The sequence below is a fragment of the Sebastes fasciatus genome, chromosome 22 (assembly GCF_043250625.1).
Source record: "Sebastes fasciatus isolate fSebFas1 chromosome 22, fSebFas1.pri, whole genome shotgun sequence".
In the NCBI taxonomy this organism is placed as follows: Eukaryota; Metazoa; Chordata; class Actinopteri; order Perciformes; family Sebastidae; genus Sebastes; species Sebastes fasciatus.
The window spans coordinates 9,074,492-9,088,462 of NC_133816.1; the positions used below are offsets into that span (position 1 = coordinate 9,074,492).

Below are 13,971 nucleotides of genomic sequence, written 5' to 3' on the forward strand. Positions count from 1 at the left end.
TATTATAAAATGAAAAGAAATGAAGTGATTTAGACTGCTGTGTCTGCAGGAGGAAAGTTGCTCCTCTGGACTCCATCGGCAGCTTTCAGATGTCCAGTCTCCGAAACCGAAAGGTGAGAAAAACACTGTGGGAAAACTGTTGATAAAGCTACTACATTAGCGGCTGAGAGAAATGAACACAGTGCTCATACATATAAAGTATTTGTACAAGTAAGGTGCAGTTTTAATGAGCACTATCAATCTATATCAGCGGTTAAATGTTACGATTTCTACAGGAAACTTGGATGTTTATTTCCTTCCCCATCATTTGCATAAACACAATTTTTGAATTGCATGAAAAACTGAACTTTTGTACGTCTGTGTTCCAGGATGAACCTGACATCTACTGGGAAGAACACGAGGAATAAAGAGCCAATCCATGTGGGAACTTTGTACCATATATTCCATATTTATTCCTTATTAATTAACTCGCTGCCATACCAACAAGTGAGATGCCTGTCGACCGACTCCCTCTAGTGGTGGAAGATGCAAACATGACAAACACTCCTGTGTGCAAACATGTAATTAAATATGACAAAATAACGGTTTCAAATGTCTTTTTTGGTGTTTCTGTCAATAAAAAGGATTCCAAATACCACCATTATGTTCCCAAAGACTTTTTTATTTTTCAAGCTACAATTAAAGAAAACAATATCAGACTGCAGAAAATATAGATTTTGCTTGGGTATTTTCTCTCTTCACTTTCACATATGTACAGTTGTCAAAGAACAGGATATGTACACAGAATTGAAGTTGTAGAGAGAGTGCAACTGCTACTGGAGACTTACCAAGACTCTCCCACCAACCAAACGAAAAGAAAAAGCACATGGTAAAAACCAAACAACATAAACAAAACGCCGCAGCCTACTGCGGCGCCAACTTATTTTCTGTACACTACAACTTTGTTCTCGATGTGAGACAATCTTTATGTCCATTCTCTGAATGCGGGCGCATCCCTAATCCCGCTTCTCAGAAAGCTAAGAAATAAACAAATTACATGAAAACAAATATTTTACAACCATTCAGCCTCAGAGCCACTTTGATATTGTCAAGCACTGCTGAACCATTCGTCTTACAGCAACGTTACGCCCTCATATCAGATGAGTTTAACATGAAAAACTAAAACCACACATGGAACAAAAACATCAAAATTTAAACAGCTTTCAATGTAAATGTTGTTCATGGTAAATGGTTGGCATTGATTAACAAGCCAGACAGGGAGAAACATTAAGCGCTTAATCATGAATGTACACAGCTACATGCCAAGTACAGAGTTAAATCAGCCGGAGGTCATCATATCCCAAATACCACCCAGAAGCATGTTGGTGGGATGGTATTTGGTGTTTTAGATTTTAAAAGTGCACTGCTGAAAAAATTGTCTGTGTGCAATTTGAAATGTAGTAATTTAGACACAATTGCAGATTCAAAAATGCTAAATGTTGACATATTCAATTAGTTTAAAGACCACTTATTCTAGAGGAGTGAGATCTCTTACGACCTAAACAAAAAAATGCAAACTCAAATTGCCAAAAAATACGATCGAAAAATAAAATGAGCTGCCCATCTAGCATTATGACATACTTCTAAACAAACAGGGGTGACTTTTTCCATCTCTTATTAATTTTGTCAATTTGTAAACTTGCATTGATTTGAGAGGAAATGGATATCAAACTGAAATGCTACTCCTTGAGACACTAAAGGAAATTTTCCTCTGATTTGTCGATATCCTCAAGAAAAAAAAAGGGTCAAAATGCGCCTACAGTGGATATGAGAATATGTGTGGAAGTTCATGTGGGCATCAACCAGCACAGTATACAACAATAAAGCCAATTAATGAAGGAATTAATTAGTAACAAATAAATGATTCTCCGCTGTCTCTGTCGCCTTCTGTCCAGTTCTTCACAGTAGCCAAAGAAAAAAGAAGTAAGGAACAAAAAAAAAAAGAAAACAAAAAAAAGAAGAAACCGTGAGGGATAAATAAGAATGGTTGTGATTGTCAAAAAGAAATCCTACAAACTGACAATACAGTTGCCATCCAGGTGATAATTTTAGGCTGTTTTGGCTGTAGGCATCAAAGAAAACAAGTGTCAAGAAAGAGGACAGCAAAAACAGGGTGGGTGCTCCTCGTCCCTCCCGTCCTCTTTGTGTCTAGGGGTCTTTTTTGTTTCCAGACCGCCGCACGTCCCTGCACTTGTGGCAGTAAAAGATGTCTGGAACGTTGGACTTCTTGATCTTTGCACACGACAAGTGCACCCATATGCCGCACTGGTTGCATTCGATCATCGGCCGTCCCGCGAATGGCTTCCCGCAGTAACAGGTGATCAAGTCCCATGAATCGTCCCCTAAAGAGAAAAAAGTTATCGGATATTAGAGCTGGTAAAAAAAAGTCAAATTAAGAATTGGCCAAAAAACAAGTTAGTTTGGAATTGAAAATTGCTTATTAGATGCAACCAAATAAATTTGAGCATACCTGACTCCACCATAATGTCTTCGTCTGCGATCCAGGTCTCACCCTCACTGGAGCTCATCTCTGCTTCCCTCATGGACTCGTCCGGCTGCATCTTCTCCAGGTCCTGCATGCTCGGGGTGGAGCCCCCGTGCTCCGTCAGCTCCTCTCTGCCGGTTCGTACCTCCGTATGGCGCGCCTCAGAGTCTGTCTCGCTTTGAGCAGTCGAACTTTTGAGCTTCTTGGGCTTTGGCTGTTTTGAGTTTTTGCTGCGCTTGATGCGCGCCCGTTTCTCACCTTCGCTGCTGCCGCTGTCTGCCGCCGTCATGCCGGAACCCAGCGACAGCTTTTTAAGCTTTTTGTCCTTCTTGCGCTCGGCTTTAGTGCTGGCCTGGCTCTCATACAGGGAGTCTTTAAGGCGCATCTTGTCCAGTAGAGTGCTATCAGAGTGCATGCGGCGAATGTTTTTGCCCTTGTTCGCTCGAGCTTTACGGACAAACGTGTGGATGGTGTGGATGTCGGAGCTTCCGTCTGCCCAAGTGTTGCCGGTGGAGCTGCTGCCTCCGCCGCCTCCGTCTGCCGACAACCCTGAACTGTGTGCAGAGCTGGATGATGTTGGGGACCATGAACTTTCCTACAAGACAACAAGAAAAAAAGCATTTTGGTATTTCTTCACAACCTGAGCAAGGCAGCCAATAACAGTCATTTTCTAATGTGATGAATGCAGCTTTACCTCTTTTGGACTGGGGATGTAGCCAGCATACGCCAGGACAAAGCTGCAGAACTTGTTGAAGTCCTCAACCGTCCTCTTTTTCCTCTCTGGGGGCTACAGAAAGCACATGATTTTTGTTTAAAAAAGTGAAGCTAACATATATATATAAAAAAAAAAGCTACTTAATGAATTACTCAGGGGTATTCAAAGCAACATTACAAAAGTACTCACCAAAGGTTCCGTTTTGCACGTCAACAGTGTATCTAGTGGAGAAGAGCAAAAAACAATTCTGTAAGTCACAAGTCTTGATTCATTTATTACTTCCACAAAAACAGCTTATACACAGTATTACCCGGTTGCCTAGGGCTATGATGACACACATGTGGACTAAGGCAAGCATTAGCTTTGCTAACACAGGGTCAATAACTTAAATCAGGGTTACTGGTGTGGAGTATGTTGAGCTTATTTAAGATAAGATAAGATGAACCTTTATTAATCCCCGGAGGGAAATTCAGGTGTCAAAGCAGCAACATCAGCAAACCTTGTGGACAATCATCTCAGTGCTTTAAGACTAATGAAAGGACAACATGCAAAGTGTCTCCTCAGAGCTTATGAAGAACTGAACATATATGATAAGATAAGATGAACCTTAATTCAGGTGTCAAAGCAGCAACATCAGCAAACAGAGTGAAACACAGGAGAGGTAAAAGGTATACAAAAATTATAAAAACAATAATAGAGATATAAAAGATACAGAGTGAATGGGTGAACATAGTGTGTGCAGTCCGTCAATAAATCAATGTAGTATGTGCAATAAATAAATGTAATATGTGCATATGTGCGGTCTATAAAGTGGTATATAGGATGTATATTGTAAAGTAAGTGTAAAGTGCACCAGTGGTTAGAGTGCAAGATGTTTGCAGATAGTGCATGTTTAAAGTTTAAAAACTAAAGTAAGTAAACTTTAAGAGTTACTGGTAACAGTTTGAGAGGATAATAAGCAAACCAGTCATCACGTTAACAGCTGGTTGACTCTTTCTGCCAACAACCGCAACCGGTGTCACTTGATGATCACCATCTGAACTTTTACTGCAAAGTCTGGATATTTCAGCATCAACCATTGAAGAAGTGTTCATCAAGTTAACATCAGTGGTTGCTTTTGTGAAAGGTGGCTCAATGTGTTGGCTGCCAAGCTTTAAAACTTGTTTGTATTGTCTCTAAAGATGCTACCTGCTGGCTAATAGTTTGGAGAAGATAACAACACGTTTGCAGCGATAACAGGAAAACAGGGGTTCAACTAGTGAGTTTACTTAATGCACAGATATATTCAAAACAACATTTAAACTCGACAAACATTTGGATTGGAGTTAACTTGTAGCTTACAAGCAGCCACTTGTGTCAGCTAGATGATCATGCTTCTTAAAGTGGTAGTGGAAGGCTTATTAGCTACAGGTGAGCAAGCTGTAAGGTTTAATCATGTTTGAACTAATGCAAAACACATTTTTTTGTGGCTGACATGCTGCCTAATTCACCTTAAAGCTGCCATGGTAACAAAGCTCAAAACGTGTTTGTATTGTCTCTAGATGCTGGCTGACAGTTAGAGGCTAACAACACGTTATGCAGAGATAACAGGAAAACAGGGTTTCTACTAGTGAGTTTACTTAATGCACAGGTATATTTAACAAGTTGCAAACATGTCGATTGGAGTTAACAAGGGTCAGCAAGCTCATCAGGCTTCTTGAAATGGTAGTGGAAGGCTTATTAGCCATGTTAGCAAGCTGTAATCAGGTTTGAACTAATGCAAAACACATTTTTCGTGGCTGACAAGCTGTCTAATTCACCTTAAAAGCATGACATGGTAACAAAACTCAATGTGTGGGCTGCCAAGCTTTGAAACTTGTTTGTATTGTCTCTAGATGCTACCTGCTGGCTAACAGTTAGCTGACATTAAGAGAAGATAACAACACGTTTGTGGGGATAAAAGGAAAACTAGTGAGTTTACTTAATGCACAGATCTATTTAACAACATTTAAACTCGACACATATGTCGATTGGAGTTAACTTGTAGCTAAGAAGCAGCCACTTGGTCAGCTACCTAATCGTGCTAGCTCATTGGCCATGTTAGCTTGGTGTTAGCAAGCTGTAATCAGGTTTGAACTAATGCAAAACACATTTTTCGTGGCCGACAAGCTGTGTAATTCACCTTAAAGCATGACATGGTAACAAAGCTCAATGTGTGGGCTGCTGAGCTTTACAACTTGTTTGTGTTGTCTCTAGATGCTACCTGCTAGCTGACAGTTAGAGGCTAACAACACGTTTGCAGGATAACAAGAAAACAGGGGTTCAACTAGTGAGTTTACTTAATGCACAGGTATATTTAACAACATTTAAACTCGACAAACATGTCGATTGGAGTTAACTTGTAGCTAAGAAGCAGCCACTTGGTCAGCTAGCTAATCGTGCTAGCTCTCTTGAATTATTAGCTTGTTAGCTTGGTGTTAGCAAGCTGTAACGTTTAATCAGGTTGTAATGCAGACAAAGTGTGTTTTTCGTGACTGACAAGCTGTCTAATTCACCTTAAAGCTGTCATAGTAGAGAGGGATTCCTGTGGAGGTGGTTAGGTAACGTTAGCTACTAAGCTAGCTAATAGCTTTGCAGGCTAAATCACTAGCATGCTAACTCAAACTGTGCAATAACACAAGCGATCGTAAGAAAACATTCCACTTTAACACAACTTTTCATGCTATTTTGACGACAAAAACAACAAGAAGCAAAGCGGTGCTATTAATACAACATGCGCAACCAAACAGGTAGACAACGTTAGCATTAGCTAGCATTGATGAGTGCTAAAATAGGAGCGATTTTGATGAGATAACACGTGGAAGAGTGTTGTTTGTAATGGTTTAATCTGGTGGTAATACTGGTGTAAACATACCTTGGTGCTCGGACATTATGTCAAGCATTGTCGCCTCACCGACCAGGCCTCGATCCACGACACCAGAAGAAGCAGCAGCAGCAGCAGAGCTAGCAGTGCTTTCCCCCCGGCGTGGCTGCACCTTACCGCCGGGGAACTTCACCAGCAGCAAGCCTCCAAAGGAAGGAGCTCCGGAGCACAGCTTTACCCCCAAAATACACTCTCCACCTCGGGTCCAAAAGTGTGGTATATTCCCTCCCTGGAGGATCCGCTACTCTAAAGCCAGAGAAACTACTAATTCCTCTGTCACTTCAAGCTTTCTCTCCGTCACTACATTTATATAACCCTCACTACTACACTACAACATGGCACAACTCCTCAGGTTAACTACTTAATGTTGATCCGTAATGTGAACTTCTTCTCCCATGAAGTTTTGTCTCTTCTCTTGTCGGCTCACACACTAAACGGACTGAGAGTTTTGACTTTATTCCGTCTTCTTCTTCTTCTTCTCCGTGTGCGCGGCAGAAACGCTCTTCAGGCTGCCAGAAGCAGAGTGTTTCTCCCGCGGGGAATGCTGGGTAACGTAGTTTTTTTTCTTCTTTTTTATTATTGAAGAAAATTCATTTACAAACATTAAAGGGACTGTTTGTAACTTTTTACATGTATAAATATACCGGGTCGATGGCCCATGCATGCTCGCGTGTGGCTACGCTGTTCAGACAAGACTCGAACACAAACTACACGGAAGCACCAAAAGCACAAAGTTGTATCTAGTGAAGCCCGTCTTGCAAAACAGTGTTGGCTGCGGTCGGAGGATGCGGGGAAGACCGTAGCTTTGGTCTCCAGGGCCGGAGTCTCTGCTGTACTCTGCTCCTCTGCTCCTCTGCCTGCTTGCCTTCACTCGCACGCTGCGCTCTTTCTCGCTCCACCTCACGTGCATGCGCGCACACTACACACTGCAGAAGAGTTATGGTACGTGTCCACAGGGGCGTTTTTTATCACGAGGGGACGTGACGCTTCCCAACATTGGACGCTTGGTGGGCTGTCCCTAGAAACAAGGCACTCGGCTCCTGATTGGACGAATGCTTTCCCGCCGTTGGCTGCTGCTCCCAGCTTTCAAACCGGAACCAGTATGGAGGCTCGTTTGGAAACTTTCTTCTCTTATTTCACGTAAATAGTTCACTGAAATGTGTTTCTGAAAACATTTGAGGCGAGAAATAACCCATGCAGTTGCTGAATCTGTCTTTATTTTGGCTCGACAACGTTTAGTTTAAAAGATTATCGGGAGTTTCGAGAGGCGGCGAGTCGCGTCAGACGCCCGTGATTTGCATAAAGTAGCCAGGACCTCAACTTCATGCAAATAAGGAGCGGGCGTCGTGACGCCTAGTCTCTCGAATCGCGACGCCACGCTACCGGAATGCATTGCGCGGCTTCTTGCATAGACAATGAATGGGGAGCGTGGAAAGCACGGAGCCTGTGGACACGTACCGTTAGTTTAGCTCTGAGAATATCTAGTGGACGTTTGTGCAGAAATAACTGCTGCAGCTCCTCCAGACCAACAGAGGTTTCCCGTGTCTTGTGAAGTGACGGGGCTCCACAGCGAGAAACGTTATCGTCTCCGACCGGGTTCCGGTGTCTCCCTCCGGCACCGGGTCGGAGACGATAACGTTTCTCTTCCTGCTTCAGCCTCAAAAGCCAACACTAGGATCAGCATTGATTCATGGAGAGACCTTTGTCTGGTCAGCTAACATTACTGCCAAGCAGCTGAAATATAGAGTGATATTGTGGTTTTAGCTGACGTGTGTCGCCTCACTGTTTTGAGCGATGCTCGTTCATGTCTATTTAGAGCGAGCAAGCGTGAGCCGACGCTGACTTTCGTTGACTTAACGGCCACAGGTGTCGCTGTTAACAAGCATTTCTGATTCTTACAAACAGTCCCTTTAAGGCATTGTAATCTAAACTCAATACTTCTAACATACAAGGCACAATTGGATAGGACAGATAACTTAAATTATAAAAATATATATATATATATAATAACAAAAATAAAAGAGGGGTTAGAAAATAATTAAAGGAACAAAAAAAGAAATGCATAAATAAATAAATAATAATAAGACTGCACTCTTCCATAGTAGCTCTAGGGGTCATCATCATATATTTACACTATACATCCTATATACCACTTTATAGACTGCACATATTACATTTATTTATTGCACATACTACATTTATTTATTGACGGACTGCACACACTATATTCACCCATTCACTCTGTATCTTTTATATCTCTATTATTGTTTTTATAATTTTTGTATATAATTTTATGTTCAGTTCTTCATAAGCTCTGAGGAGACACTTTGCATGTTGTCCTTTCATTAGTCTTAAAGCCCTGAGATGATTGTCCACAAGGTCCCTTTTGAAAACGGAAAATAGGGGGGACCCAACACATGCACAGTGTAGTAAATGTTGCTGAACTACATTTCCCATAATGCAATAAAGCAAGAGTGGAATTCTGGGATATGATGTTTTTGAATCGCACACATCCAAAACATGCTATCTAGCGACACAAGTTGGACTTGGTTTGGGGCAGAGAAAGCTTTATTATTATCAGTGAAATGTGAGTTTCTGCGACTTTAGGCGCTTGTCATTCTGAACTTTGAAGGATGTCATTCTTCTGCTGTTAATTACTGAGTTATTGGCTTTTTTTAAAACATGGTATTCACGTTTAAATAGGTGGTGAATCAGAGGGATGCTAACTAGCAGAAGCTACCTGGACCTTCTACAATCTACTTATATACCTAACTTAGTACAATGTTGCCTGACATACTGCAAGGCATTGATGCTGGAGGGTTTCTCATAATACAAGGTAAATGCTTTAAATGTCGTTGAAACATATACAGTAGCACATCATACAGTAGAGTCATGTAATGTCTACTTGCATTGTTAGATTCTGCAAGCTACTCTGGTCGACACCTCCTGAGGAGCTTCATCCATGCTGCATTGAACAGGTATTTAAAGAAATGCATGTTTGGTTATGTATGTACTATCACTTATTAATGTTTCTAAGTTATGTATTTGCTGAAAAAATATATATATATTATAAAAACCTACCTTGTGACCCATGTTGTGAATTTAGGGAGGAAGCTGTCCATGTCCTGGGCTTTGAGGTCAGTGAGGAAGAGCTGAGAGATGGATTGAAAGGATCACCTGTTCAGAGGTAACTGACAGTCACCTTTAATCAGTCATTTAATCTGCAAAATGCAAGATTCACTGGTTTCCCTCTTTTCCACTGTGAGCGTTTGTTGATTTTCTTCATGTATATCTTTTCTGATTTCTGACATTTTATATAGACTAAATGATTAATCAAATGATTGGAAACACAATCAATAGGTTACTCGATAAGGGAAATTATAGGTTGCTGCAGCACTTTTTTATTAGGCACTTTATTTAACCAAACAAACCGCTAATCATCTGTTTTTGTCACTTCAGGCTACACTTTCACAATGCTTATACGGACCCCCTAGGCTGGACTGATCACCCAGCTTTCACAGTTCACCAGTTCTGTCTGGAGGAACTTACACGTCTGGTGAAGCAAACACCGCACCCCAAACCAGCTACCTTAGTGATCGACTCTCTTTCGTGGATTTTGAGACACGTCGGTGCTCCTGCTGTCTGCAAAACTCTTCAGCAACTTAGGAAAGGTGATATAAATCTTCTTGATGTGTGTGTCGGCATGATGTCACAAGTTTCAAGTCATCGCATACCTTTTATTTTTAATTATCTTTTAAGAGAAATCAAGGATAATCAAATATTTCTTAAAATAAGTGCATCATGCTATTGTAAAATAAACTTTCTTGTCTGACTTATTTCAGAATAAAGCACAGTTTTCCCACTATTCAAGGGTCTTTTTCTGTGTTTTCATTAGGGGGAGCTGTGAGAGCTATTATCGGTCTGCTCCATGCAGATATGCATCAGAGGGGCACTGTGGGAAGTGTATGCAACTTGGCTACTTCAGTCGTCACTGTCGCACCTGGGATGAAGGGAGACGAAGCTGTGGCGAAGCTAATAAAGCGCTCAAAATCGGGGAAAGTTGTGCAAGATGTAAGCGGTGTTTCCCTCAGGATGACTATTTTGTGTTCCTCCACTGTTAAAAATTGTTGATAACTTTTTTGTCCTTAGGAGGAGATTTTCAGCATCAGAGATGATCTTACAGTCATAGTACTGAGCAGGCAACTTGGGCCCAAACAGAATGACCCAGAGGTGCAATATAACACATGCTTAATACCTTCACACCATACACGGTTCAATAGGATAACGGTAGGGCTCGGACTGAAACGTGTCTTTTTTTGCATTTCTGTAGACGGACCCAACAGCCAACTTGACCTTCAACCTTCGACTATCTGATAAAGAGCGGAAGGCCAGAGAGAAACTTGCACTTCCCTTCGTCTTCAGCAAAGAGAAGTGAGAAACCTTACCACAATTGTCCGATTTTTTTTTTTTTTCAGTGATAACATTCCATATGTTTTATTCATTTTTTACCAACAACTTAAAAATCCCCTTTTTTTTCTCTTTCAGGAAAACAGCTCTGCTCCACTCAGGCCCAGGTTCAGGACGAATTCTGTATGAGCCTGACGCCAATGATGACTATGACCAGGAGGACCCCGATGATGATCTTGATGTGTAGGCTTCTGGCACAAAACCCCCTGAAGGCACAGAGGATCCACTTTTTATGTCCTCCTTGCTATTCAAGACACTGAGTCATTTTCAGTAGTGAAGATTCAAAGACTTGCCGCCATCTCACGGAGTATTGATGATTTAAAATAATGTACAATATTTCTGTAAGAAATGTGTATTATGTTTATAAAATGGTTTTATCCAAGAGTGTTTTCTAATATTATTGATCGCCTTGATTTTTTTATTTTTTTTTTCAAAATGTTTCCTTGTTGAATAAAACAAGGCTTTTATCCAACAGATAATACCACACTTTGCTTTTTCATAAAGTTGAATATTGTACATGTCCAATTTATGGCATCATCCAACTGACTTTTTACACAATGATTTGTTGTAGTGGTTCCCAACCTGTGGGTCGGGACAAGATAAATATGAGCAGGGTCACAAGATTATTAATGTGATAAGAATGAAAACTATACATTCTGTTACACTGTTTTTGCTCTTGTAAAAATATGGGATGTTTTTTTTTTTCCTTTTCTAGAGCCACTAAAAATCCTACAGTAGAAATTAAGTTATCTCAGAGGGAAAAATTGTGGCCATTAAATATGTTAAGAGTCACAAGTAGATTTTGTCTCAAACATAATCACTCTAAAGTAAATTCAGGCCCCTCCATACCATGATTGGATGTAATATTAATGAGATTAATTCATATGATTACAGTTAAGGTAATTTTATTGTAAATGATGTTGACAAATTGGTTACTTCAACAGATATCAATTAACGCCCAAGGTCTATTTGTATCAAATTATAATTATTTTCCATATTATCCATTCCCATTATAAATAGCATCACTAAAGCATGAGAGATATTTGTATGGCAATGTCAGAGGGGGTTGTTTGTTTATAGTTTCCTAATATTTTTAAGTAATTTATTAGGTGTAAAGTCAAATAATGCCACTATGCCAAATATTATAATACAGAGGCCACTGTGCCTATAAAAAGTATTCACCCACGCCCAGTGATTATTTTATTTTGTCAGACTCCACAACCACACACCAAAAAACTGACAATAACCTGATATTTTCAGGTGGAATTTCATTCATTCTCACTGTGCAATATCATTTTCCACGTTTTAATAGTCTGTTTATTATCAATACTGTATATACTGCTTCTATTTTTATACTTCCTTCTATTTAAATGGTTCATATTTTGTTACATTTTGTTTAGCTCTTTTTTACTGTGTTAGCTGATGCATCTTGTTTTTTTGCACTATCCCCTTTGCTGCTGTACACTGCAAATTTCCCCACTTTGGGACTAATAAAGGACTTGTTTGAATCACCATTACATGATGAGGTTTATTGACACCAATCAAGCTGTCAAAATGAAAGCAAAACTTTATGTTTACACATAAATGTGTTAACAGAGATAATGTTGGTGTTAAACTTGCACCACAATCACTCTAAAAAGTAGCTGAAACTGATAATAAAACTCAATTTTGAATGTTGAGGTTGTTTTCTTTAGTGTACTTAATGAGTTTGTCTATAAGCTCATCTACTTAAAAAATTGGTTTATAAAACTATTATAATTACGAACTGTAAATTGCATATATGAAAACAACCTTGAAAAAGGGGGGAAAAAATAAAGTATAAAAAAAATTTAAAAATTGATAATAAAACTACATTTTGAATGTTGAGGTTGTTTTCTTTAGTGTACTTAATGAGTTTGTCTATAAGCTCATCTACTTAAAAAATGGTTTATAAACTATTGTAATTACGAACTGTAAATTGCATATATGAAAACAACCTTGAAAAAGGGGGAAAAAATAAAGTATAAAAAAAATGATAATAAAACTACATTTTGAATGTTGAAGTTGTTTTCTTTAGTGTACTTAATGAGTTTGTCTATAAGCTCACCTACTTAAAAATTGGTTTATAAACTATTGTAATTACGAACTGTAAATTGCATATATGAAAACAACCTTGAAAAAAGGGAAAAAATAAAGTACAAAAAAACTAAAATGATAATAAAACTAAATTTTGAATGTTGAAGTTGTTTTCTTTAGTGTAGGGGAGAGTGGGGTAAGATGAGCCAATTTTTACTTATGCTGTCCTCGAGGTTAGGAAAAATGAGACAGAAGTCAAATGAAAACATGAACCTTAAATTCAGGATCTCTCCTATCAAATGAAATGATCAGCATGCATCCATCACAAAGCTGTCTGAAAAAAATGACCTTCCCAAAAAAAGTGCTCCTGTGGCTCAACTTGCCCCAGGTAAGGGGTAAGTTGATCCGAGTCAGTGGGTAAGTTGAGCCATCGTGGGGTAAACTGAATATCTGAGTTTTTAAGTTTAAACCTCAGCATAAGTGTGTTAATAAACAGTTTCACAGTTATGAACTTGTGAGAACAAACCACCTGTGAGTTTCAAGACCATTGAACAATCAAAATATCATTCAATATTCGACTATATCCCAGTCGTCAAGGTTGCAGGGAAATATGAACTGTTGCTCCCTCCTTGCAGTTCCTTCAGCCTTTTGAGGTTGAGGTAGCTTCTTCAGCACATCACTCAGCAGAAAAGATGCCTCATCCTTTTCCTTGAATACAAAGGTGGGCTTCTCACGTCAAGTGTTCCCCCGGATTCTTCTGAGAAATCTTGCACTCACTTCGTTGCCCTCCAGGCTCTCAACCAAGCCAATGTAATGGTAGCTCCTGCCTTTGGATACAAAGTTTACTATGACAAAGTCACCAACTGACAGATCTGCGATGTCTGATTCACTTCTCTCATCATTAGAACTCTCATGCTCAGAAGTGTCATCAAATGGGATGGCATCACACTCTCCTCAGAACTGCTGTACGCTGTGATTTTCGTCTTGGTCTTTGGTTTGACCTAGGCCTACCTGCTAAACCCTTCTCTTTCCAGTTGTTGGGGACAGGAAGGTTGTTCTTTCTGCCAATTCCAATGCCAGTTCACAGCATTTCTTTGGAGTAAGGCCGTGGAACTGTTCAGCCAGCTTCTTGATATGGTCTGCAAGCTCCTTCTCTACCACCTCTGTGAGGACCCTCTTTGCCTCTGCTGTTCCACTATAACCAACTGTTTTTACTTCCTTTATCTCCCTCTTCTATAAAGGTTAACACATAAAAAATCAAACCAAGTTGTGTAACACTCAACGGTAATACCATTTTATACTTCAGAG

General features: G+C 39.8%; 2 protein-coding genes across 2 annotated transcripts; one reads left to right on the forward strand and one right to left on the reverse strand.

Moving 5' to 3' along the window:
- Window positions 1-640: 640 nt before the first annotated feature.
- phf23b (PHD finger protein 23b) lies at window positions 641-6,678 on the reverse strand. Its single transcript, XM_074622998.1, has 5 exons — window positions 6,133-6,678; window positions 3,429-3,460; window positions 3,219-3,311; window positions 2,510-3,119; window positions 641-2,381 (listed from the first exon to the last, which is right to left on the reverse strand). The coding sequence occupies exons 1-5, from the start codon at window positions 6,158-6,160 to the stop codon at window positions 2,188-2,190; spliced, it is 957 nt and encodes a 318-aa protein (XP_074479099.1). The 5' UTR covers window positions 6,161-6,678; the 3' UTR covers window positions 641-2,187.
- A 1,892-nt stretch (window positions 6,679-8,570) lies between these two features.
- Window positions 8,571-10,990, forward strand: elp5 (elongator acetyltransferase complex subunit 5). The gene is made up of 9 exons (XM_074623003.1): window positions 8,571-8,728; window positions 8,845-8,977; window positions 9,059-9,119; window positions 9,248-9,328; window positions 9,601-9,812; window positions 10,037-10,212; window positions 10,291-10,371; window positions 10,472-10,572; window positions 10,687-10,990. The coding sequence occupies exons 2-9, from the start codon at window positions 8,923-8,925 to the stop codon at window positions 10,793-10,795; spliced, it is 876 nt and encodes a 291-aa protein (XP_074479104.1). The 5' UTR covers window positions 8,571-8,728; window positions 8,845-8,922; the 3' UTR covers window positions 10,796-10,990.
- Window positions 10,991-13,971: the final 2,981 nt, after the last annotated feature.